The 23,887-nt window shown below is 40.0% G+C and overlaps 1 protein-coding gene across 1 annotated transcript; it reads left to right on the top strand.

The window, feature by feature from the left end:
* Positions 1-3,432: 3,432 nt before the first annotated feature.
* ndufv3 (NADH:ubiquinone oxidoreductase subunit V3) lies at positions 3,433-22,332 on the top strand. Its single transcript, XM_061918594.1, has 5 exons — positions 3,433-3,571; positions 11,241-11,325; positions 14,201-14,305; positions 14,390-15,322; positions 22,037-22,332. The coding sequence occupies exons 1-5, from the start codon at positions 3,527-3,529 to the stop codon at positions 22,204-22,206; spliced, it is 1,338 nt and encodes a 445-aa protein (XP_061774578.1). The 5' UTR covers positions 3,433-3,526; the 3' UTR covers positions 22,207-22,332.
* Positions 22,333-23,887: the final 1,555 nt, after the last annotated feature.

Here is a 23,887-nt window from a genome sequence, read left to right as displayed (position 1 = left end):
CAATTTAAGAGCACATTTCGTTGCATCCCTAAGCTCGTAACCTAAAACACTTGTACATCAAATCAGTCCCGCCCATTGAAATTAATTTAATTTATTCTCTATTTAAAGGTACAATGCACAGATATATTAAACTCAAAGACAGAGATGTTCTGCACCAGATTATAGCCAAACAGCTAATTTTCATCTGTAGTCCCTGGTTACCTGAATTAAAAAATATACAATGAATTATGCAATAAATTTAAAACAATACAATTTGCAAGTAATCAAATTATGAACAGTCATGAAATGCCCTCCCATTGAGACATACTTGTACATTACAACCACACTTCTCATTTAGATGCATCACACATAGACAATACACGCGCTCTTCTTATATCCATCCATCCATGCATCCATTTCTACCGCTTGTCCCTTTTGGGGTTGCTATCTCAGTTGCATTCAGGCGGTAGGCATGTTACACCCTGGACAAGTCGCCACCTCATGGCAGGGCCAACACAGATAGACAGACAACATTCACACTCACATTCACACACTAGGGCTAATTTAGTGTTGCCAATCAATTTATCCCCAGGTGCATGTCTTTGGAGGTGGGAGGGAGCCAGAGTACCCGGAGGGAACCCACGCAATCACGGGGAGAACATGCAAACTCCACACAGAAAAATCCTGAGCCTGGGATTGAACTCAGGACTACTCAGGACCTTCGTATTGTGAGGCAGACGCACTGACCCCTCTTCCACCATGCTGTCCTCTTGTCATTTGTAAAAAAACAACAACCGTAATTAAATCTATTTAATACGTGCTTAGTCCTCTAAAAACACCACCATTTTAAAATGTAAAATGCCTTTTAAAAAAAAAAAAAATTTTAGACAGGAAACAATATTTTAGTTTTGTGGCTTTTTTTAAACATTATTTTTGCAAAATTGACTTTATTTTGCTCAATTATGGTTTTTTTTTTATATGGTTCTGCTATCTGATTACATCTAATATAAGATATATTGTCACTGTTTAAGCTGTTGATAAATATATCATGTTTTTTCCCTAAAATATTTCTCCCAACCCCTTTATTCACTATTCGTTAGGTCAGGATTGCTAAAACTAAAAGACATTGTAGAATTGAACACTCTATTAGTGATGTTCAAAGCTAGAAATAAAGTTCTTCCGAAGGATTTACAAAATGTATTTGTGTTCACGTCTGAAGATGAAAACCACAGAAGGCCGTATGACTTTAAACATCCGAGAGTGCGAACAAATTTGAAACAAATGTGCTTGTTTGTTACTGGTGTGAAAGCATGGAATTCTCTAAACAAAGACTTAAAAAGCTGTAAGAATATCTTTGAATTTAAAAAGAGTTACAAAAAGAGAAAACTGGAATTATATCAAACTGAATTTTGATTTAGATTGGACGTGTCATTGTAAAAATGCTTTTAAAAATTAAAAAGTATGTTGGATTTCGGGTGTTGGTGGAAGGAACAGTTAGAAAGTCATCTAAAATAATTTGTGTTCAAGGGGAACATTCTGACCAGACCTATGTAAGCGTCAATATGTACCTTGATGTTGCAGAAAAAAGACAAGATGTTTTTTTAACCGATTTTCGAACTCTAAAAGGGTGAATTTGGCGATTTAAACGCCTTTCAATTGATAGCCTGTAAGAGCGATGACCTTTGACCCGTGACTTCACAACATGAAACGATCCGCCACTTTCTCAATCTCATTACACACACCAAGTCAAATCAGCTCTGTTATTTTCCGTTTTTTCGACTGTTTTCCCGTACCTTGGAGACATCATGCCTCGTCGGTGTGTTGTCGGAGGGGGCATACATATATAAGAATAGTATTCTTCCATCTGCTCCTTTCTGATCATGGAAATGCATAAGAAACAAAAAAAACACTGAAAGTGTCAACTGTACGTGACTTGTATATACCGGTATGCATTTTCATGAAAGGAATAAAAATAAATGATGATGATGCTGATGATGATGATGATTCTGATTAGACCGTACTTAGTAGGAGTTCAAAAGTAAATTAAAGGCCTACTGAAATGAGATTTTCTTATTTAAATGGGGATAGCAGGTCCATTCTATATGTCATACTTGATCATTTCGAAATATTGCCATATTTCTGCTGAAAGGATTTAGTAGAGAACATCGACGATAAAGTTCGCAACTTTTGGTCGCTAATAAAAAAGCCTTGCCTGTACCGGAAGTCGTAGACGATGACGTCACCCGTGTGAGGGCTCCTCAAATCTTCACATTGTTTATGATGGGAGCCTCCAACAAAAAGAACTATTCGGAACGAGAAAACGACAATTTTCCCATTAATTTGAGCGAGGATGAAAGATTCGTGGCTGAGGATATTGATAGCGAAGGACCAGAAAAAAATGAATAAATAAATAAAGTAAAAAAAAAAAAAGGCGATTGCATGGTGAGCGATTCAGATGTTTTTAGACACATTTACTAGGATAATTCTTGAAGATCCCTTATCTGCTTATTGTTTTAATAGTGTTTTAGTGAGATTTTAAAGATTGTAAAGACATACCTCGAGGTCGGATGGCTGCGGTGAACACGAAGTGTCTCAGAGAGAAGCCGAGGAGCCAAGCTCACAGCTGCCTTTTTTGACATGACAGCTGCTGCAGGACGACGAATAATCCATTGATGTGTCCGGTAAGATATATATTACAATTTCTCCATCCAAAAACATGCTGGTTGACGTAGAGAAAACATGTTCGCTTGACCGCTCCGCTAAAGACAGCTGCAATCCACCGCTTTCCACTAACAGCATTGTTCTTTATAGTCTCCATTATTAAATGAACAAATTGCAAAAGATTCAGCAACACAGATGTCCAAAATACTGTGTAATTACGCCATGAACAGAGACGACTTTTAGCCGTGTTTGGTGCAGCGCTAATATTTCCTTACAGTCCGTGACGTCACGCGTACGTGTCATCATTCCGCATCGTTTTCAACAAGAAACTTGTGGGAAATTTAAAATTGCAATTTAGTAAACTAAAAAGGCCGTATTGGCATGTGGTGCAATGTTAATATTTCATCATTGATGTATAAACCATCAAACTGCATGGTCGGTAGTAGTGGGTTTCAGTAGGCCTTTAAATGACAAAACCTTTCAACTATCTTGAAAATGTTCAAGTAAAAAGTGTCAATATTGGTAATAATGTCACCGTACTGTATTTACTTGGTATGAAATCAACACCAACATTTGCTGCATCACCCACCTCTAACCAAAAGGCCAATAAAAAACCCATAAGTGTATTTGGAAAGATTGAAGTTGTAAAAACATGTAACAATTTTCAAAACAAACAAGAAGGCTGCATAAAGAGCAACCGGGAATGGATTAGACTATTTTTGACGAAATTTACTGAAGCAGAAGTATTTCTTCCACGCCTACTGTACAATAACCACGGACATGGAGAAGGTGTACTACCAGTTAAGCACTACGGGTGGCAGCAGTTCGCCATTGTCGCGTCAAGACTCTCACACTCAAGAAGAAGAAAGAAGGGGACTAGACAAAAATGGCGACCTCCTTGCTCCTCTGTCGAAGGCTAGGGACACTTAAGGTAATGCCCTCGACACTTATTAGCTTTAATAAATATACAAGTCTTAGCTTTAAAAAAAGGCATATGTATAAACCATGGCATTAAAACGTGATGTTTGTAAAAAGCTCTCACCAGATACTTAAAGGCCTACTGAAATTAGATGTTCTTATTTAAACGGGGATAGCAGGTCCATTCTACGTGTCATACTTGATCAATTCGCGATATTGCCATATTTTTTCTGAAAAGATTTAGTAGAGAACAACCACGATAAAGTTTGCAGCTTTTGGTCGCTAATAAAAAAGCCCTGCCTGTACCGGAAGTTGCAGACGATGTGCGCGTGACGTCACAGCTGTGAGGGCTCTGTCACGCCAAATTTCTTCCCCCCTACAAACCCCCCCCCCCATTTACTTCCGGGGTCATGATTAATACAGACGTTTTGTTAACACTATATTATAAAAATATAACGCTATATTATAAAAATACAGACGTTTTTTTAACTCTTTATTATAAAAATAATTAAAAAACAATTTACAAACACAAGCTATGGGATGACGCATTTTCTTCCGGGGTCACGTTTCCTCTTATGTCATCCCATAGCTTGTGTTTGTAAATTGTTTTTTAAATTTTTTTATAATAAAGCGTTAACAAAACTTCTGTATTTTTATAATATAGCGTTATATTTTTATAATATAGCGTTAAGAAAACGTTTGTATTAATCATGACCCCGGAAGTAAATGAGGGAGGGGGAGGTTTTGGTAGGGAGAAGAAATTTGGCGTGACAGCTCCTCACATCCTCACACTGTTTATAATCATAGCCTCCAGCAGCAAGAGCTATTCGGACCGAGAAAGCGACAATTTCCCCATTAATTTGAGCGAGGATGAAAGATCCGTGGATGAGGAAATTTAGAGTGACGTAGTAGAAAAAAAAAGGCGATTGCATTGGGCGCGATTCAGATGTTTTTAGACACATTTACTAGGATAATTCTGGGAAATCTCTTATCTTTCTATTGTGTTGCTAGTGTTTTAGTGAGTTAAATAGTACCTGATAGTCGGACGGGTGTGTCCACGGGTGTGTTGACGCCAGTCTCTGAGGGAAGTCACGGCAGCTGCAGCATGACAGAAGCTCTGCTGATCTCCGGTAAGAGGCGACTTATTTCCACAATTTTCTCACCGAAAACTGCCAGTCGACATGTAGTCGGGATCCATGTTCGCTTGACCGCTGTGACCCGTAGTAAAGCTTCACCTCCGGGAATTTTAAACAAGGAAACACCGTGTGTTTGTGTGGCTAAAGGCTAAAAGCTTCCCACCTCCTCCTTTCTACTTTGGCTTCTCCATTATTAATTGAATAAATTGCAAAAGATTCAGCAACACAGCTGTCCAAAATACTGTGTAATTATGCGATGAAAAGAGACGACTTTTAGCTATGCGAGGAGCTGGGCTAAAATGTCCCCTCCAACCAATAACGTCACAAACACGCGTCATACGCGTCATCATTCCGCGACGTGAAACTCCGCAGGAAATTTAAAATTGCAATTTAGTACACTAAACCGGCCGTATTGGCATGTGTTGCAATGTTAATATTTCATCATTGATGTATGAACTATCAGACTGTGTGGTCGGTAGTAGTGGGTTTCAGTAGGCCTTTAAGTGACTCACCACCGAAGGAGCTTCAAAACAATGTTCATTTTTGTAATGAAAGATTCCAGGTTGAATAGACTTGGAAATGTAAAGTTTTCGATTAAATAGTTTGTGATTAGTCAAATAAATCAAGTGACATGACGGCACACTGCATTAAAAGTATAGGACTGCGTTTCCAAATTAAGTTAATTTGACGGCAGATAAGGTCATCGATGGGGTTACTGGTGATTTACTTTAAAAAATGTCAGGACTGCGTTGCAGTTGTAACCTTTTGTAATAAACCAATTGTGTCAAATTGAGTGAATTTTGTTTCCACTCTTCCATAAAAAAAAAATAATAATAATAATTAGATTGACAACACTAAATTGGCCCCAGTGTGTGAATGTGAGTGTGAATGTTGCCTGTCTATCTGTGTTGGCCCTGCGTGTGCACCGCTTTCCGCCCGATTATAAATGAGCTAGGCTCCGGCAACCCCGAAGGAAATAAGCGGTAGAAATGGATGGATAGATGGGCAACACTAAATTGGCCCTAGTGTGTGAATGTCCATCCATCCATCCATTTCCTACTGCTTATATTTATAGTGCGTCTGCCTCACAATACGAAGGTTTTGAGTAGTCCTGGGTTCAATCCCAGGCTCGGGATCTTTCCCGTGAATGCGTGGGTTTTTCCGAGTACTCCGTTTTCTTCCTACTTCCAAAGACATGCACCTGGGGATAGGTTGATTGGCAACACTAAATTGGCTCTAGTGTGTGAATGTGAGTGTGAATGTTGTCTGTCTATCTGTGTTGTCCCTGCGGTGAGGTGGTGACTTGTCCAGGGTGTACTTTGCCTTCCGCCCGATTGTAGCTGAGATAGGCACCAGCGCCACCCGTGTGTGAATGTGAGTGTGAATATTGCCTGTCTATCTGTGTTAGCCCTGCGATGAGGTGGCGACTTGTCCAGGGTGTACCCCGCCTTTCGCCCATGTGCAGCTGAGATGGGCTCCAGCACTCCCCGCGACCCCAAAAGGGACAAGCGGTAGAAAATGGATGTATGGATAGAATTACAGCGGTGTACTTCTGTTGATGATTCAGACAAAAACCTGATAAGCGTGTCGATTTTTTAAGTAACGTTTTTTAAGGAAAACAAATCAACTTGATTTATAAAAGTAATCAAAAAATGAAAATAATCAAATGTATATACTTGGTCTTATGTTTCACTGTTTCAATGTCAATTTCTCAGATGGTATAATTGTTGATGACTGAAGTGATATCAACCAAACCTAACCCCCTCCATACCCTACCCCCCGGATTGTAAATAATGTAAATAACTCAATGTATATACTCTGATGATTAACTTGCGTGATGACTGTATTATCCTGATTGTATATACAGTGGGGCAAAAAAGTATTTAGTCAGCCACCGATTGTGCAAGTTCTCCCACTTAAAATGATGACAGAGGTCTGTAATTTTCATCATAGGTACACTTCAACTGTGAGTAACAGAATGTGAAAAAAAATCCAGGAATTCACATTGTAGGAATTTTAAAGAATTTATTTGGAAATTATGGTGGAAAATAAGTATTTGGTCTCTTCAAACAAGGAAGATCTCTGGCTCTCACATACCTGTAACTTTTTCTTTAAGAAGCTCTTCTGTCCTCCACTCGTTACCTGTATTAATGGAACCTGTTTGAACTCGTTATCTGTATAAAAGACACCTGTCCACAGCCTCAAACAGTCAGACTCCAAACTCCACTATGGCCAAGACCAAAGAGCTGTCGAAGGACACCAGGAAAATAATTGTAGACCTGCACCAGACTAGGAAGAGTGAATCTACAATAGGCAAGCAGCTTGGTGTGAAAAAATCAACTATGGGGGCAATTATCAGAAAATGGAAGACATACAGGACCATTGATAATGTCCCTCGATCTGGGGCTCCACGCAAGATCTCATCCCAGAACCACACGGGGGGACCTGGTGAATGACCTGCAGAGAGCTGGGACCAAAGTAACAAAGGTTACCATCAGCAACACACTACGCCGACAGGGAATCAAATCCTGCAGTGTCAGACGTGTCCCCCTGCTTAAGCCAGTGCATGTCCAGGCCCGTCTGAAGTTTGCCAGAGGGCACATGGATGATACAGCAGAGGATTGGGAGAATGTCATGTGGTCAGATGAAACCAAAATAGAACATTTTGGTATAAACTCAACTCGTTGTATTTGTAGGAAGAATACTGAGTTGCATCCCAAGAACACCATACCTACTCTGAAGCATGGGGGTGGAAACATCATGCTTTGGGGCGGTTTTTCTGCTAAGGGGACAGGACGACTGATCCGTGTTAAGGAAAGAATGATTGGGGCCATGAATCATGAGATTTTGAGCCAAAACCTCCTTCCATCAGTGAGAGCTTGGAAAATGAAACATGGCTGGGTCTTCCAGCATGACAATGATCCCAAACACACCGCCCGTGCAACGAAGGAGTGGCTCCGTTAGAAGCATTTGAAAGTTCTGGAGTGGCCTAGCCAGTCTCCAGACCTCAAACCCCTGGAAAGTCTGTGGAGGGAGTTTGAAAGTCTTTGTTGCTCGGCGACAGCCCCAAACCATCACTGCTCTCGAGAAGATCTGCATAGAGGAATGGGCCAAAATACCAGCTAATGTGTGTGCAGACCTGTTAAAGACCTATAGTAATCGTTTGACCTCTGTTATTGCCAACAAAGGTTATATCACAAAGTATTGAGTTGAATTTTTGTTATTGACCAAATACTTGTTTTCCACCATAAAATACAAATAAATTATTTAAAATTCCTACAATGTGAATTCTTGGATTTTTTTTCACATTCTGTTTCTCACAATTGAAGTGTACCTATGATGAAAATTACAGACCTCTGTCATCATTTTAAGTGGGAGAACAATCGGTGGCTGACTAAATACTTTTTTGCCCCACTGTATATAAGAAAAACATTATTTAGTTTTTCCCGTTTGTTTTTAATACTGTTTCTTGCCACCATGAAGTGTGTGTTTTTTGTGTCAAACAAATTGTATAATATGCAAAAATTATCAAATTTTTTGATGCAATACATCTTTGCACAATTTTGACCAATATTTTAGATCAAAGCATAATAATTGTGGAAATGTATTAATACGTGCTTTGAGTACATTATGCTTGTGTAATACTTTTTTGTAACCTTTATTTTGTTCGCACAGTCAGGCCGGATGTGGCTTTGCTGGTGGTTAGCTTGATGAAGAAAGGACTTGAGGATGCTCTCCTCCCGTTTGTACGTTAAAGTTACATTGATGATGCCGTGCACAACAACACAAGCAGATGAGATGTGTTGTGGGTGTGTGGATTGTGCTTGCAATCTTTTGCTTTGTAATTTAGCTGCTGTTTCAAGTGACCGCCTTGACATTGTTTAGTTCTGGATGTGTTTAAGGGGTAAAGGTGGAGACTTGTCCAGGGTGTACACCGCCTTCCGCCCGAATGCAGCTGAGATTGGCTTTACCACCTGCCGCGATCCCAAAAGGGTCATAAATTATTTTCCATACTTAAATAGGAGCGTTACCCAGACCACAAAACTTCTTGGCAGTAAACCTCCAAAAAATAGTGTGTGAATGTGAGTGTGAATGTTGTCTGTCTATCTGTGTTGGCCCTGCGATGAGATGGCGACTTGTCCAGGGTGTACCCCGCCTTCCGCCCGATTGTAGCTGAGATAGGTGCCAGCGCCCCCCGCGACCCCGAAAGGGAATAAGCGGTAGAAAATGGATGGATGGATAAATAGGAGCGTTACCCAGACCACAAAACTTCTTGGCAGTAAACCTCCAAAAAATAGTTTTTCTCAGGTTTACATTTTTACACTTTGCCCTATTTTGTTACACACAATTAAGTATTTCTTACATATTCCTTATTTTCGCACTTTATTTAATGAGGTCATTGTTCAGTGTTTATTGCGATTGTAGAATTTAGTTTCCATGTATTATTTTCCATGGTTGTGTTGACATTTTCTTTCTTTTCTGCCTTGAGAGCTAAAGAGATTACATTTGAAATAAAAATGTTTACATGTTTTGTATTTTCGATAGGTTCCAAAAAATCAATAATCGATATTGACAATATAAAAAACTTATATCATGATACTGTTTTCAGCCATATCTAGTAAAACGACACCTTGACACAAGTTACTGGACACGAATGGACAGCGCGGAAGAGAAAGACAAGGAACAATCAGTTGTCTTCCTGCTGCAGCCATAGTGTTCAAGAACACCACTAATTGGAAACTTGCGCTTCACGGTGGCAGAGGGGTTAGTGCGTCTGCCTCACAATACGAAGTTCCTGCAGTCCTGGGTTCAAATCCAGGCTCGGGATCTTTCTGTGTGGAGTTTGCATGTTCTCCCCGTGAATGCGTGGGTTCCCTCCGGGTACTCCGGCTTCCTCCCACTTCCAAAAACATGCACCTGGGGATAGGTTGATTGGCAACACTAAATTGGCCCTAGTGTGTGAATGTGAGTGTGAATGTTGTCTGTCTAACTGTGTTGGCCCTGCGATGAGGTGGCGACTTGTCCAGGGTGTACCCCGCCTTCCGCCCGATTGTAGCTGAGATAGGCGCCAGCACCCCCCGCGACCCCAAAAGGGAATAAGCGGTAGAAAATGGATGGATGGATGTAGGTGTGCCGGTATGAAGGAAATCTGTTGAAAACATGCAAAATGAAACCAGCAGTCGGAACAAATACAAAATAAAAGACCGGACAGGTCGAGGAAATACTAAACATGACATTTTGTCTATCTGTGTTGGCCCTGCGATGAGCTGGCGACTTGTCCAGGGTGTACCCTGCCTTCCGCCCGAATGCAGCTAAGATAGGCTCCAGCAACCCCCGCGACCCTGAAAAGGACAAGCGGTAGAAAATGGATGGATGGATGGACATTTTGTTATATATTGATATTGTGCTTTTTTTTGTTGTTAAACAATGCTAAATGACAATTAGATTACTACAAGGCATGGCTATTCAACTAAGTTGGCCTCAGGGCCAACTTTCCAGAACGCTAAGGAACAAGGAGCAGACTTCTCCCTCTCCAATTTCTATTTTGAGAACCAGCATTCTTTGCAGTGAACATTTGTTTTTGGTCTATTTCTGTTGTCAGAGTTACACATTTCCGAGAAAAATAGCCATTGTTTACCAAATACAAGTGTCGACTGCAGTGGACGCTGGCATATTGTAGGTTAAAATGTCAATGCAAGGATTTGTCAATGTGTTTACTCTGGTCCAAGTTTCTGTAATTAGCAGGAATGCTCTAGCGATTCTATAATATTGTATTAGACCAGGGGTAGGGAACCTTTTTGGCTGAGAGAGCCATGAAAGCCAAATATTTTAAAATGTATTTCCTTGACAGCCATACAATATTTTTTTAACACTGAATACAACTAAATGCATGCATTTTTAAGTAAGACCAACATTTTTTAGAGTATAATAAGTCTCTCATTCTTTTTAATAACATTGTTATTCTGAAGCCAACTGATAATAAATAAAATACATCTGACCATTAATGTGACTTCTTGAACTGGTGCGGTAGAAAAACGGACAAATGGATTAAAATGCATGAGAATGTTTTAGCGCTCCCCGCGACCCCAAAGAGAATAAGCTGTAGAAAATGAATGGATGGATGGATGTTTTGTATTTTGAACGTTATTTTTAACACTGTGATTACCAGCGGAGTTATTCATTATTTATCTCGTTAAGTAATTTCAGCTAAGATTTATCGGAGAGCCAGATGCAGTCATCAAAGAGCCACATGTGGCTCTAGAGCCATAGGTTCCCTACCCCTGTATTAGACTCTTCAAAATGTAAAAACTGATGTCAGTCCCTGGCCGGATTTGGCCCCCTCCCCCCACCCTCCAGCCACCAGCTGAATAGCCCTGTCTGTCATAAGATCATATTGTGTGTGATACCATTGATACCAACATGTTAGTTTGATCCGGATCCACGTGACCTTGATTTGTGCTTGTGTGTGGTTTCACATAAAAACATGTTTGTACGAAAATGTTCTAATTGTACCAATATTTGTCCTTTTTTGCATGGTCTTCCCAGTTGGAGAACTGGGGCATCTTGAAGAGCTGCACTGGTGCTTTTTGCACCACTCAGACCGGAGAGCCAATAAAGACTGCAAAAAAGAGTAAGGCCATTTGACGCAGAAAGTAAAATCTTCACAATATTTGAAATTTTTTTTTGCATTTTTTTCCTCACACTATATAGTTTTGATTTTATGGTATTTTTATTTATTTCATGATGCAGTAGTGCAGTGTTTCTCAAATGGGCGAACGCGTACCCGTGGGGGTACTTGAAGGTATGCCAAGGGGTACGTGAGATTTCTAAAAAATATTATAAAAATAGCAAGATTTCAAAAATCCTCTATAAATATATTTATTGAATAATAGTTCAACAAAATATGAATGTAAGTTCATAAACTGTGAAAAAAAATATACAACAATACAATATTCAGTGTTGACAGCTAGATTTTTTGTGGACATGTTCCATAAATATTGATGTTAAAGATTTCTTTTTTGTGAAGAAATGTTTAGAATTAAGTTCATGAATCCAGGCGGATGGCTATTACAATCCCCAAAGAGAGCACTTTAAGTGGATGATTACTTCTATGTGTAGAAATCTTTATTTATAATTGAATCACTTGTTTATTTTTCAACAAGTTTTTTAGTTATTTTTACATCTTTTTTTTCCCAAATAGTTCAAAAAGACCACTACAAATGAGCAATATTTTGCACTGTTATACAATTTAATAAATCAGAAACTGATGACACAGTGCTTTATTTAACTTCTTTAGCTCTTTTTTTCCAACCAAAAAGGCTTTGCTCTGATTAGGGGGTACTTGAATTAAAGAAATGTTCACAGGGGTTACATCACTGAAAAAAGGTTGAGAACCACTGCAGTAGTGCAGAGAGAGTATTGAAAGGTAATGTAGAATGCATAAAATTATTCAGTAAGTCACCCATCTAAAAGGTGGTTCATATGATCTTTAATCTTATTTTTTGAACTGCAGTCTGTGGCACCAGGGCTTTCCAAAAGCTTCTTCTGATTACCGCCATGTTTTTTTGGGAAAGTGTTGAATTTTGGTAAACATCCAGCTGACTCAAAAAAACATAATGCATGCCACGAGCAGAAAAGCAGCAGAGAATAGAATGATACTGAAGGTGTTTGGAGCAGGTTGTCAGAAGCCGGTATTTAAAAATTCAAAGTGTATTTTAAAGAATCCTTAAATAAATAAATAAAATGTTGTTATTCATTCATTTAAAATTACTTCAGATGAATATAAATGCTAATAAATGAGTCCAAATATCATTACTGTAGATAAAAAACAAATGTAAAAAGATAATGAAATAAATATAAAGTATTAGTCAGTAGATGTTTGTGTGAGTAGATGTTTGTGTAGCTTACAATTATATTTCACAATTTAATCATTACAAAAATTAACTATGTCTGGGAATACAATCAATGAATCAAAATTATTTGGACAATACTAAAGGGGATTATTTTTTTCAGATGATGAGAAAAAAGCTCTGGAATGTGGTACATCCTAGGGATGTTTCGTTCAGGTTTAATGCTGCCGATTGCAATACCGATCACACGTATTAACCGAAATTTTGAAATTTGTTTTTACATTGAGTGTTATTGACAGTGTAAAAATATTAACACATTTTTTTCCAAACTATTGACAAAACAAAGTCAATAATACACAACAGCGAAACCGAAGCACACACACTACCATCTACCTCTGTTTGGAATCCTTTGGCATTTGCCCTCAAAGGCCTCCTGTCCCCAGGGAATTATTCCCAGAGTTTGTAAACTATAACAAAAAAATATTTTGTAAAAATTAATACAAATATTAAGTAATCACTCTAATATCGATAATTGGTATCGACACTACCAATTATATGAATCAATCCGTCCTCCCCTTAATGTGTATGCGTAGTCGCTACTCAGCCACAGAGCACTGTCGTATTATCCTTGTTCTAGACTCTCGTTAATCTACTTTCTTGTTAATTGCTGCTTACTTTCTGCTGTTAAGCACTACCATCTTCAATTCTTAAAATTTACTAAGCACTTTTTTTTTTATTTCAAGCAAGCTTAGGGACTTTTTTGGTCTTTCTTTGTGTGTAACATGTTAAGCCTTATCCTTCAATGATGATAATACTTTCAAGAATTTAAATTTGTTTGCCATTGTGTATGCACATACACAGTGAGCTGCCAGCCACCTCTGTCAGCAAGGGTGCCAAAAATAAATACTTTATTAGCCAGAGGGGATCAGCTTTTATAATCGGCATTATTAAGCATTGGCCAATTGCATACTTTTTCATGAAATTGACCGTTTGATTAGGACATCACTAGTATATACCGTCACAGTTAATGCTCATTGTGTTTAAAGGGGAACTGCACTTTTTTGGCAATTTTGCCTATCGTTCACAATCATTGTGAGAGACATGATGATGGACGGATTTAAAAAAAAAAAAAATCTAAATATTAAACAAATGTGAATTAAAAATTCCACTAAGATTGCAGTTAATGGGAGCGCCATTATTCCGCCCATAAAATCAGATAAATAACCATTAAAAAAGGGCCAAAAATACTAAATTCACGTTTTGTGACTTGAATATTAACCAAGTATTAGTGATATTATAAACGCTAATGCAGACAAACTAGAGCGATGCCACGATCACTTCCGAGTGTGTCTATGTTAACATCATCGAGTGGTCTGCTGCTCCTTGCTTCCCTGCTCCCTGCAAGTTTATTGTAGATCATAAATCATTCCCCTCACCTGAATAATAGATGGCTGAGAATATAATCCGACCAGTTGGGACAGTTTTGACAGCCGTTTCAGACCTGGAACTTGCAAGGACAACACGAAAAGACACAATCTATTTATGTTAATGTATTTATACTACAGTAATATATTTCAAGTACAAATTTGAAAGTACATGTTTAATATTTGTTATTTGTAATGTGTATATTGTTGTAACATTTACCATTTTTCTCAGCACCACATGGTCCAGATGAGAGAGGAACCCTACTAGCATACAAGACAGAAGTTGCCTTCCCAGTTAGGGTCTCAAACCACGCAGTTGTTCCATCACAGCCTCTAGGTATATCAGCGTCAATTGTAGAGGGCACACTCCCTGTCATTGCACATTTTGAACCAGCTCTTAATAAGCAGGAAGTTTTTCCAGATTCTGTTCCTTCCTTGGGTGCAACAGTGGTTACAGTTCCACCATTGGTGGATAAAACAATCACTGCAGCTGCAACCCCAGATTACACAGCGACAACTAAGACACCCCCCTCTGAAGCTGGTGACCAACCAAATGCTAAAGATCCATCTTCATTGTCCAGTGAAGATTCTGACTCTGACTCTGACTCTGACTCTGACTCTGACTCTGACTCTGACTCTGACTCTGACTCTGACTCTGACTTTGACTATGACTCTGAGAGCATTCAAACTGGGACCTCTGTGAAAGAGGTGCCAGAATTCCTCGGAAATAAACAAGCAAAATTCCAACAATCCACATCAGAAGTGAAGCAAGGGGCTAAAGAAGCTAAGAAGGTGGTTTTTCCAAAGACCAGCAAAGTGCCATTGCCGGTAGATGCTTCTCATGTAGAAGCACCTACAAGTACCACACAGGCACTCCATGTTAGTCCTGTGGTAAAGCTAAAGCACACTGTCCCACATGATCAAGACTTGTCTGAAGATGTATCAGAGATTAATGATATCCAATTACAAAACGCTGGTGCATGTTCTCCTTTAGAACAAACTGAGGCTGTAGTATCTACAAGTGTCCCTGTTGATGCAAAAGAGAGTGAAATCAACGCAGTCACTGAGGTTGCATCTAAAGAAGAGGAACCAACTGATGCCCTTGCAGAACCCACAGAGCCTGTCTGTGTTGAAGCTTCTGCAAATACTGTAGTCCCGCTTGTTGGAAATGAAGGTGTCCTTAAAGGAACTGCTGAAGCCCCCAGTAGAACTGCTCCTTCATCAGTGAATCTAGAGTCCAGAGCAGCCACTGATGTTGCAGCCAAAGTCTCCTCTCCAATGCAGAGTACCAGTCAGCCATTGGATCCTGTGAGAGAAGAGCTACAGACAGACACCCCAGTTGATCTACCTGAGGGTACACACTACGACACCCAATCAATTGAATCTATACCCTTCATTCTTTGTGGGTCTTTCAACCATATTAATCTGTCCTTTTCTAATAACCAATTTGGTGTATTGTAAATGTGTTAAGCAAAAATCTCCTGGCTCCTGTAAAAAAAAAAAACGACATATGGATCCAGGACTACAGTGGGGCAAAAAAGTATTTAGTCAGCCACCGATTGTGCAAGTTCTCCCACTTAAAATGATGACAGAGGTCTGTAATTTTCATCATAGGTACACTTCTACTGTGAGAGACAGAATGTGAAAAAAAAATCCAGGAATTCACATTGTAGGAATTTTAAAGAATTGGGGCGGCATAGCTCGGTTGGTAGAGCGGCCGTGCCAGCAACTTGAGGGTTGCAGGTTCGATTCCCGCTTCCGCCATCCTAGTCACTGCCGTTGTGTCCTTGGGCAAGACACTTTACCCACCTGCTCCCAGTGCCACCCACACTGGTTTGAATGTAACTTAGATATTGGGTTTCACTATGTAAAGCGCTTTGAGTCACTAGAGAAAAAGCGCTATATAAATATAATTCACTTCACTTCACATTTGTAAATTATGGTAGAAAATAAGTATTTGGTCACTTCAAACAAGGAAGATCTCTTGCTCTCACAGACCTGTAACTTCTTCTTTAAGAAGCTCTTCTGTCCTCCACTCGTTACCTGTATTATTGGAACCTGTTTGAACTTGTTATCTGTATAAAAGACACCTGTCCACAGCCTCAAATAGTCAGACTCCAAACTCCACTATGGCCAAGACCAAAGAGCTGTCGAAGGACACCAGGAAAATAATTGTAGACCTGCACCAGACTGGGAAGAGTGAATCTACAATAGGCAAGCAGCTTGGTGTGAAAAAATCAACTGTGGGAGCAATTATCAGAAAATGGAAGACATACAAGACCACTGATAAACTCCCTCGATCTGGGGCTACACGCAAGATCTCATCCCGTGGGGTCAAAATGATCATGAGAATGGTAAGCAAAAATCCCAGAACCACACGGGGGGACCTGGTGAATGACCTGCAGAGAGCTGGGACCAAAGTAACAAAGGTTACCATCAGTAACACACTACGCTGACAGGGAATCAAATCCTGCAGTGCCAGACGTGCCCCCCTGCTTAAGCCAGTGCATGTCCAGGCCCGTCTGAAGTTTGCCAGAGGGCACATGGATGATACAGCAGAGGATTGGGAGAATGTCATGTGGTCAGATGAAACCAAAATTGAACTTTTGGTATAAACTCAACTCGTTGTGTTTGGAGGAAGAAGAATACTGAGTTGCATCCCAAGAACAGCATACCTACTGTGAAGCATGGGTGGAAACATCATGCTTTGGGGCTGTTTTTCTGCTAAGGAGACAGGACGACTTATCCGTGTTAAGGAAATAATGAATGGGGCCATGTATCGTGAGATTTTGAAACAAAACCTCCTTCCATCAGTGAGAGCTTTGAAGATGAAACGTGACTGGGTCTTCCAGCATGACAATGATCCCAAACACACCGCCCGGGCAACGAAGGAGTGGCTCCGTAAGAAGCATTTGAAAGTCCTGGAGTGGCCTTGCCATTCTCCAGACCTCAACCCCATAGAAAGTCTGTGGAAGGAGTTGAAAGTCCATGTTGCTCGGTGACAGCCCCAAAACATCACTGCTCTCAAGAAGATCTGCATAGAGCAGGGGTGGCAAACCCGCGGCTTCGGAGCTGCCGCGGCTCTTTGGTTACTCTGACGTGGCTCAGCTGCATAATCGCCGACCCCCCCGATTGTTTCGGGGGGTTTCCGGATTTTGGTGCCTCTCTCGGACATCACCCCGGGTTTCACTCTGATTACAATATAGAGGGCATGCCGTGATGGCTTTACCTTTAACGTCCTCTACAACATGTCATCGCCTGCCTTAACACCATGCTATCTGCGTGCAGGCCGGACGCATGCATCTTGCTTCTTCTATCGTCATACGTACGAGATTGCAAGGCATATAGTCTACAGCCATACAGGTTACACTGAAGGTTGTGATATAAACAACTTTAACACTCTTACTAATATGTGCCACACTGTGTATCCACACCAAACAAAAATGACAAACACATTTCGGGAGAACATCCTCACAGTAACACAACATAAACGCAACATAACAATTACCCAGAATCCCTTGCATCCATGACTCTTTCAGGGTATATTATACACCCCCGCACCCCCAACCCCGCCCACCTCAACCGACGCACAGTGGGGGGGTTGGTGCTAGCAGGATGTATAATATAGCCTGGAATAGTCATGGATGCAAGGGATTCTGGGTAATTATGTTGCGTTTATGTTGTGTTACTGTGAGGATGTTCTCCCGAAATGTGTTTGTCATTCTTGTTTGGTGTGGGTTCACAGTGTGGCGCATATTAGTAAGAGTGTTAAAGTTGTTTTTATCACAACATTCAGCATAACCTGTATGGCTGTTGACTACATGGCTTGCAGTCGTGTATCAACGGAAGCCACGTACAACATGTTACTGGGCTGGCAAGCTGTATGTACATGTTGTAGTAGGCGTCAAAGGCAATGGCTTCATAGCACAACCTTATTACTGTTAGTTGGGTGACCATCAGCAGATATTTGCGAGAATGTTTGCGGCTCCCATTATCTTCTTTATTTTGTGAAACGGGTCAAAATGGCTCTTTGAGTAGTAAAAGTTGCCGACCCCTGGCATAGAGGAATGGGCCCGTATACCAGCTACTGTGTGTGCAAACCTGGTAAAGACCTATAGTAATCGTTTGACCTCTGTTATTGCCAACAAAGGTTATATTACAAAGTTTTAAGTAGAATTTTTGTTATTGACCAAATACTTATTTCCCACCATAATTTACAAATAAATTATTTAAAATTCCTACAATGTGAATTCCTGGATTTTTTTTTCACATTCTGTCTCTCACAGTTGAAGTGAACCTATGATGAAAATTACAAACCTCTTTCATCATTTTAAGTGGGAGAACTTGCACAATCGGTGGCTGACTAAATACTTTTTTGCCCCACTGTAAGTCCCTGGACACAGGAGGACTTTGGGGGAAAACTCTAAATGATATGCCTTTATGCTTGCTTCTATACACCACCACAATGGATTACGTAATGTAGGAGTTAAGAGTAGTAATTTTGAGAGTACTTTCATTTTCCAGGGCTAAAACAAATATTGTCATAGAGGCATGATTCTCAATATAACCACAATTTTAAATGTTCGGATGAAAATCCTTTGCAGCCAGTATCCCAATTCACTCTGGCCTTGCGATTCAGGAGTCTTTTATTTGTGGGGCCGGCCAGTGTGAAATGAATTGGCGTGGAATGAGCCAGTCATATCAACTCCTGAATTTTCTGAAAAGTTCTGAGGTAGTATTAGAGATGTATCACAATGTCAATGGCAGTGTGAAATAAGCTCTGTTTACACTGGACACCAAATTTGATTTTTCTGCCCTCAGATCAGATAATTTTGTGCCAGTCTAAATGCCCCAAAGTGCTTCAAATGTGATATTTTAGCATCAGATTTGGGCCACATCTGGAGGTAGTTTTACTCAGTGGCCTAGTGGTTAGAGTGTCCCCCCTGAGATCGTTAGGTTGTGAGTTCAAACCTCGCCGAGTCATACCAAAGACTATAAAAATGGTACCCATTACCTCCCCGCTTGGCACTCAGCATCAAGGGTTGGAATTGGGGGTCACCAAAAATGACTCCCGGGCGCGGCGCCGCTGCTGCCCACTGCTCCTCTCACCTCCCAAGGGGTGAACAAGGAGATGGGACAAATTTCACCACACCTAGTGTGTTTGTGACAATCATTGGTAGTTTAATTTAACTTTAAATTTCAAATCTAAACGGCAATGTGACCCGTTTGCGACTTTCACGTCATGTTTGGTTGAGGTACATCCTTCGTGTGCTGTCACTTTGTTTTTTGCAATTCTCTTTTTCCTTCTCCTGCAGTTGTTTTCCATCATCTGCCTACTTCCTGTACACAACAACCACGGCACAAACCCACGCTGATCTGTGGCGTCCATGTATTTTTGTGTAGCAGCGACTTCTTTGTTCATTTAAGTAATTCGTCCAAATTCCTTTGTTCACTTTATCAAACTGCAAATGCAAGTAACGCTAAGGCCACATTGGGGCCTGTGCGTATTTTTACTGGAGTCTCATAAAATCACATTTTACTTGAAAAACTAAACATCCATCCATCCATTTTCTACCGCTTATTCCCTTTTGGGGTCGCGGGGGGTGCTGGCGCCTATCTCAGCTACAATCGGGCGGAAGGCGGGGTACACCCTGGACAAGTCGCCACCTCATCGCAGGGCCAACACAGATAGACAGACAACATTCACACTTAAATTCACACACTAGGGCCAATTTAGTGTTGCCAATCAACCTATCCCCAGGTGCATGTCTTTGGAAGTGGGAGGAAGCCGGAGTACCCGGAGGGAACCCACGCATTCACGGGGAGAACATGCAAACTCCACACAGAAAGATCCCGAGCCTGGATTTGAACCCAGGACTGCAGGACCTTCGTATTGTGAGGCAGACGCACTAACCCCTCTACCACCGTGTCGTCAACTCAAAAAAAAAATCACATTTTGAAAATAAATCAAATTTTGGTCCACTTTGTCCTGCAGTGTAAACTTAGTCATAGTCTTAATCTTCAGCAAACTGTTGGTTTTCTTGTCAGCCAGCTTCAGCTCTCTTGGTTCCAGGGCAATGCTACCCTCCCTGCTTCATTTTCTGCAGCAATACTTGCAGCACTGATGTCTGTCATTTTCTTTCGCTTACTTGGGTCCCGGTTGTGGGGCCAGCAGTTGCAGTAGGAAAGCCCAGACTTTAATCTCCGGCCAAGTTCTCCAGTTCCACTAAGAGACCTATGTGTTGGCCAGCTAGCTGCGAGACAAAATCCCTACAGTCGGTGCTTCTTGTTGGTTTGGCATGCCTACAATACCTTATTAGGGAGTTACCTTTGTGCAGACAGTAGTACTGTAGATGTTTTTAATCTTTAAATTCTGACAACTGAAAACACTGCAAAATTTAACAATTTAGTTTTAGCAGATGTGTTAACACTCCTTTCCACAGACAATATTTTGTTGTATTTTTCTCTACCATGGCCAGCTTTTTGGTTCTCGATATGAAGTGGACTGCATCTTTTGTAAGAAAACTTTAGAACATTGTGCATGAAGGCATTGGAATTCAGCAAAAAAATATGAAACATGGTTGTTGTGATTTTTGCCAATATTTCTTTCAAAACAAATAGTTTACAATAGAGGGGCATCTGATGTTTTTATGTTTTTCAATGTGAAAGAACAGTGAATTAATTCATTATACAGTAGTTCTGGGCCTCTGATTTTCATTCATGTGTTGGTACTTTTTTGTTAGTGTGGATGTGAAATGATCTTGAATTTTATTCATCGTGGTCTTAAAAAGTATTAGATGTGACTTGCTGAAACCTACTGAGAATTGTTGAAATAGGTCAGTTGGCTTTGCATGTTCCAATGACATGTACAACAGGTGTGCCGTGATGCCTTCACTTGAGTTAGCAGTTGAATACATTTCACTGGATATAGTAATTGTATTGGTGTACATACAACCTGTACACTGACTGCTCTACAGTTTTTTCAAATTTAATTTCTATAGTTCTGGCCCTTGAAAAGATGCAAGGGTGTACTCACTCTTGTGAAATACTGTCTCAGGTATACTTCAACGTTACGTATTTAAAGTGCCAGTTTCTCAGGAATCTCAATGTACAAGGGACTAACTGCCTGATATAATTAAATTCCGAATCTTTCACCTGGGGATAGTGTGTCATGCAATCACATCTTGAAGGTTTTATTTAATATCATTTGTGGTAGTGCGTAGAGGCAAAGTCATAAACTACTGGAGCTGTTCCAAATATTTTTGACTAAACCGTAATTCTTTGTCAACTTTAATTCATTTTGGTTATTCTCTTTACTTTTAACTTGACCTCATTCTGTCAGTGGTTATTATCCAATGTCAAAACAATGAACAATGCTTTTGAAAGTTTTCATCCATCAAAAGTCGTCTTCGCCAACGGAGGGACAATATTGATTTTTAATCAGTATGTCCACATGACAGTTGGGTTGAAGTTAAACGTCTGATCAATTCATGTGCCTTGTCGTCTTTGTACGAGCAGTCTTAGGTTTTCAGATGTTTTTCCTTACTCCTGCTTAAAAATGCTGATGTCCAAAGCCATTTTGTGCATGTTTTCTTCTCAGCTATGCAACGTTCAACTTCTTTTCAATGTTTTTTATTCTAAACTGTCATGTGTTTAACGGTTCTGACAAGCTGCATAATAGAGCTTATTGAAACAACTCACTCCTTTTCCCATGGCATTATTCTTTTATTATTCTTTCTTTAACTCTGTGTATTTCCTAATCAAAATGTCTCTTTTAAGTAAATAATTAATTAAAAACACATGTACTTAGTTTACCTTGTTTGCCAGACATGTTGAAATTTACTGCGTATAGTCTTTTACAGATGGGGATTCTGACAACATTCCAGTAGTTACCTTAAAACACCCCCACCCTCAAAGCATGGCTCTCGAAACTTTTCCCTCTATTCATCACCGCCTGCCATCACAGGAAATACCCTATCATAAAATACCAGCTCACAAATAATTTTTGTTTGTGACCGATAGAAAAAGTTCCAGTTCTTATTTATACATTCTTTGGTTCCCTCTGCAGAAGCTGCACCTGTGCCACCTGCTGAGCCCGAAGAGGCTTTTGACAACAGCACTTACAAGAATAACCAACACCACAACTACAATCCCTTCACCTTTGCAGACTTGGATGTCGAGATGGCCAAGTTTCGTCTCCCTCAACCGTCTTCCGGTAGAAAGTCACCCCAACATTAGAAAAGCTCAGATGGCTACAAACCCGTGAATAGATAAAGATCATTGTGTAAGCCTACTACCATATGACTCTTCTATCTGTTAAATATAATATCAACACATAAAAAATAAAATGCCATATGAAGTCTTGTCATGAATTTATATGTATTTTGGGGCTTGGAATTAGGTGTTTGATGCCATTTGGTGCAATGTACTGTAATCTCTGTTCCTTTTAGGTATGTTGTTTTTGACGAATAGCAGCTGAATCAAACATGATAGATTTCATGCATCATTCTATTTGGATACTCCAGACTCTTCCCACAGTCATTATTGTGTGGTTTGGTTTCATTAGGGCTATAAATTATTTTGTGAGTGGTAATGGTTAACTATGGAATGCACATGTCTGACTGTTCAATATCTAAGTATTTTCAACACAACTTGCTCTTCCCCAAACAAGGGAAATGACGGACAAAATTTCGTCTCTGTTGCAACCTACTCATCACATTTGCTCAGTGGCCGTTTACCTCTTAAGGACAATTGTGCAATTCTGAGTTTTTTGTTTTTTAGGTGTTTTCTTGGTGTCATGACAAAATGTGAAGAGCATTATAAAGAGGATGTTTAAATACACTTTTATTGAGTCAGGACATTTATTTGTCCATTCACAGATTACATCATACCTTCCCCAAAACTCTGATTTTGCCCTCCTGTTGCAGTATTCTAACTTTCACAGGGGAACACAATCCTCTGGTCCTGCAGAAGCGGTACAGCTCCTGGTTCGCTTTGGAAACATCGTTTACCACATTCTGTAGCCTGTAAAGTCAGTTTTCCAGACTAAAAGCATACCAGTAAAACAATGGGGTTGCACCACAGTAGGCAGTATATTCTTCCCATTGTTTCCCCTGTTTTCTGGAGACTTTCCCTTATATTTCAAATGTAAATTTGAACGTGTATGAAATGTATTTTGTTGGGAATTTTGCCAGTGGCTACTTGTTAGAAGAGCAAGTTGAAACATTCAACAGTAGGACATGTACAAACCCTGTTTCCATATGAGTTGGGAAATTGTGTTAGATGTAAATATAAACGGAATACAATAATTTGCAAATCTTTTTCAACCCATATTCAGTTGAATGCACTACAAAGACAAGATATTTGATGTTCAAACTCATAAACTTTATTTTTTTTGCAAATAATAATTAACTTAGAATTTCAAGGCTGCAACACGTTCCAAAGTAGTTGGGAAAGGCCGTGTTCACCACTGTGTTACATCACCTTTTCTTTTAACAACACTCAATAAACGTTTGGGAACTGAGGAAACTAATTGTTGAAGCTTTGAAAGTGGAATTGTTTCCCATTCTTGTTTTATGTAGAGCTTCAATCCTTCAACTGTCATATTTTACGCTTCATAATGTGCCACACATTTTTGATGGGAGACAGGTCCTGACTGCAGGCGGGCCAGAAAAGTACCCCCACTCTTTTTTTACAAAGCCACGCTGTTGTAACACGTGCTGAATGTGGCATGGCATTGTCTTGCTGAAATAAGCAGGGGCGTCATTTAAAAAGAAGGCGCTTAAATGGCAGCATAGGTTTTTTCCAAAACCTGTATGTAACTTTCAGCATTAATGGTGCCTTCACAGATATATAAGTTACCTATGCCTTGGGCACTAATGCACCCCCATACCATCACAGATGCTGGCTTTTGAGCTTT

Source organism: Nerophis ophidion, linkage group LG13, assembly GCF_033978795.1.
Source record: "Nerophis ophidion isolate RoL-2023_Sa linkage group LG13, RoL_Noph_v1.0, whole genome shotgun sequence".
Classification (NCBI taxonomy): Eukaryota; Metazoa; Chordata; class Actinopteri; order Syngnathiformes; family Syngnathidae; genus Nerophis; species Nerophis ophidion.
The sequence above is the reverse complement of the archived record's forward strand: the minus strand, read 5'-3'. Positions and strand labels throughout refer to the sequence as shown.

Coding starts and splice junctions, on each gene's coding strand:
- ndufv3 (XM_061918594.1), top strand. CDS start 3,527: ATGGCGACCTCCTTGCTCCTCTGTCGAAGGCTAGGGACACTTAAG. Junction 3,572..11,240: donor GAAGGCTAGGGACACTTAAG/GTAATGCCCTCG, acceptor TGGTCTTCCCAG/TTGGAGAACTGGGGCATCTT. Junction 14,306..14,389: donor TGTTCCATCACAGCCTCTAG/GTATATCAGCGT, acceptor AAGTTTTTCCAG/ATTCTGTTCCTTCCTTGGGT.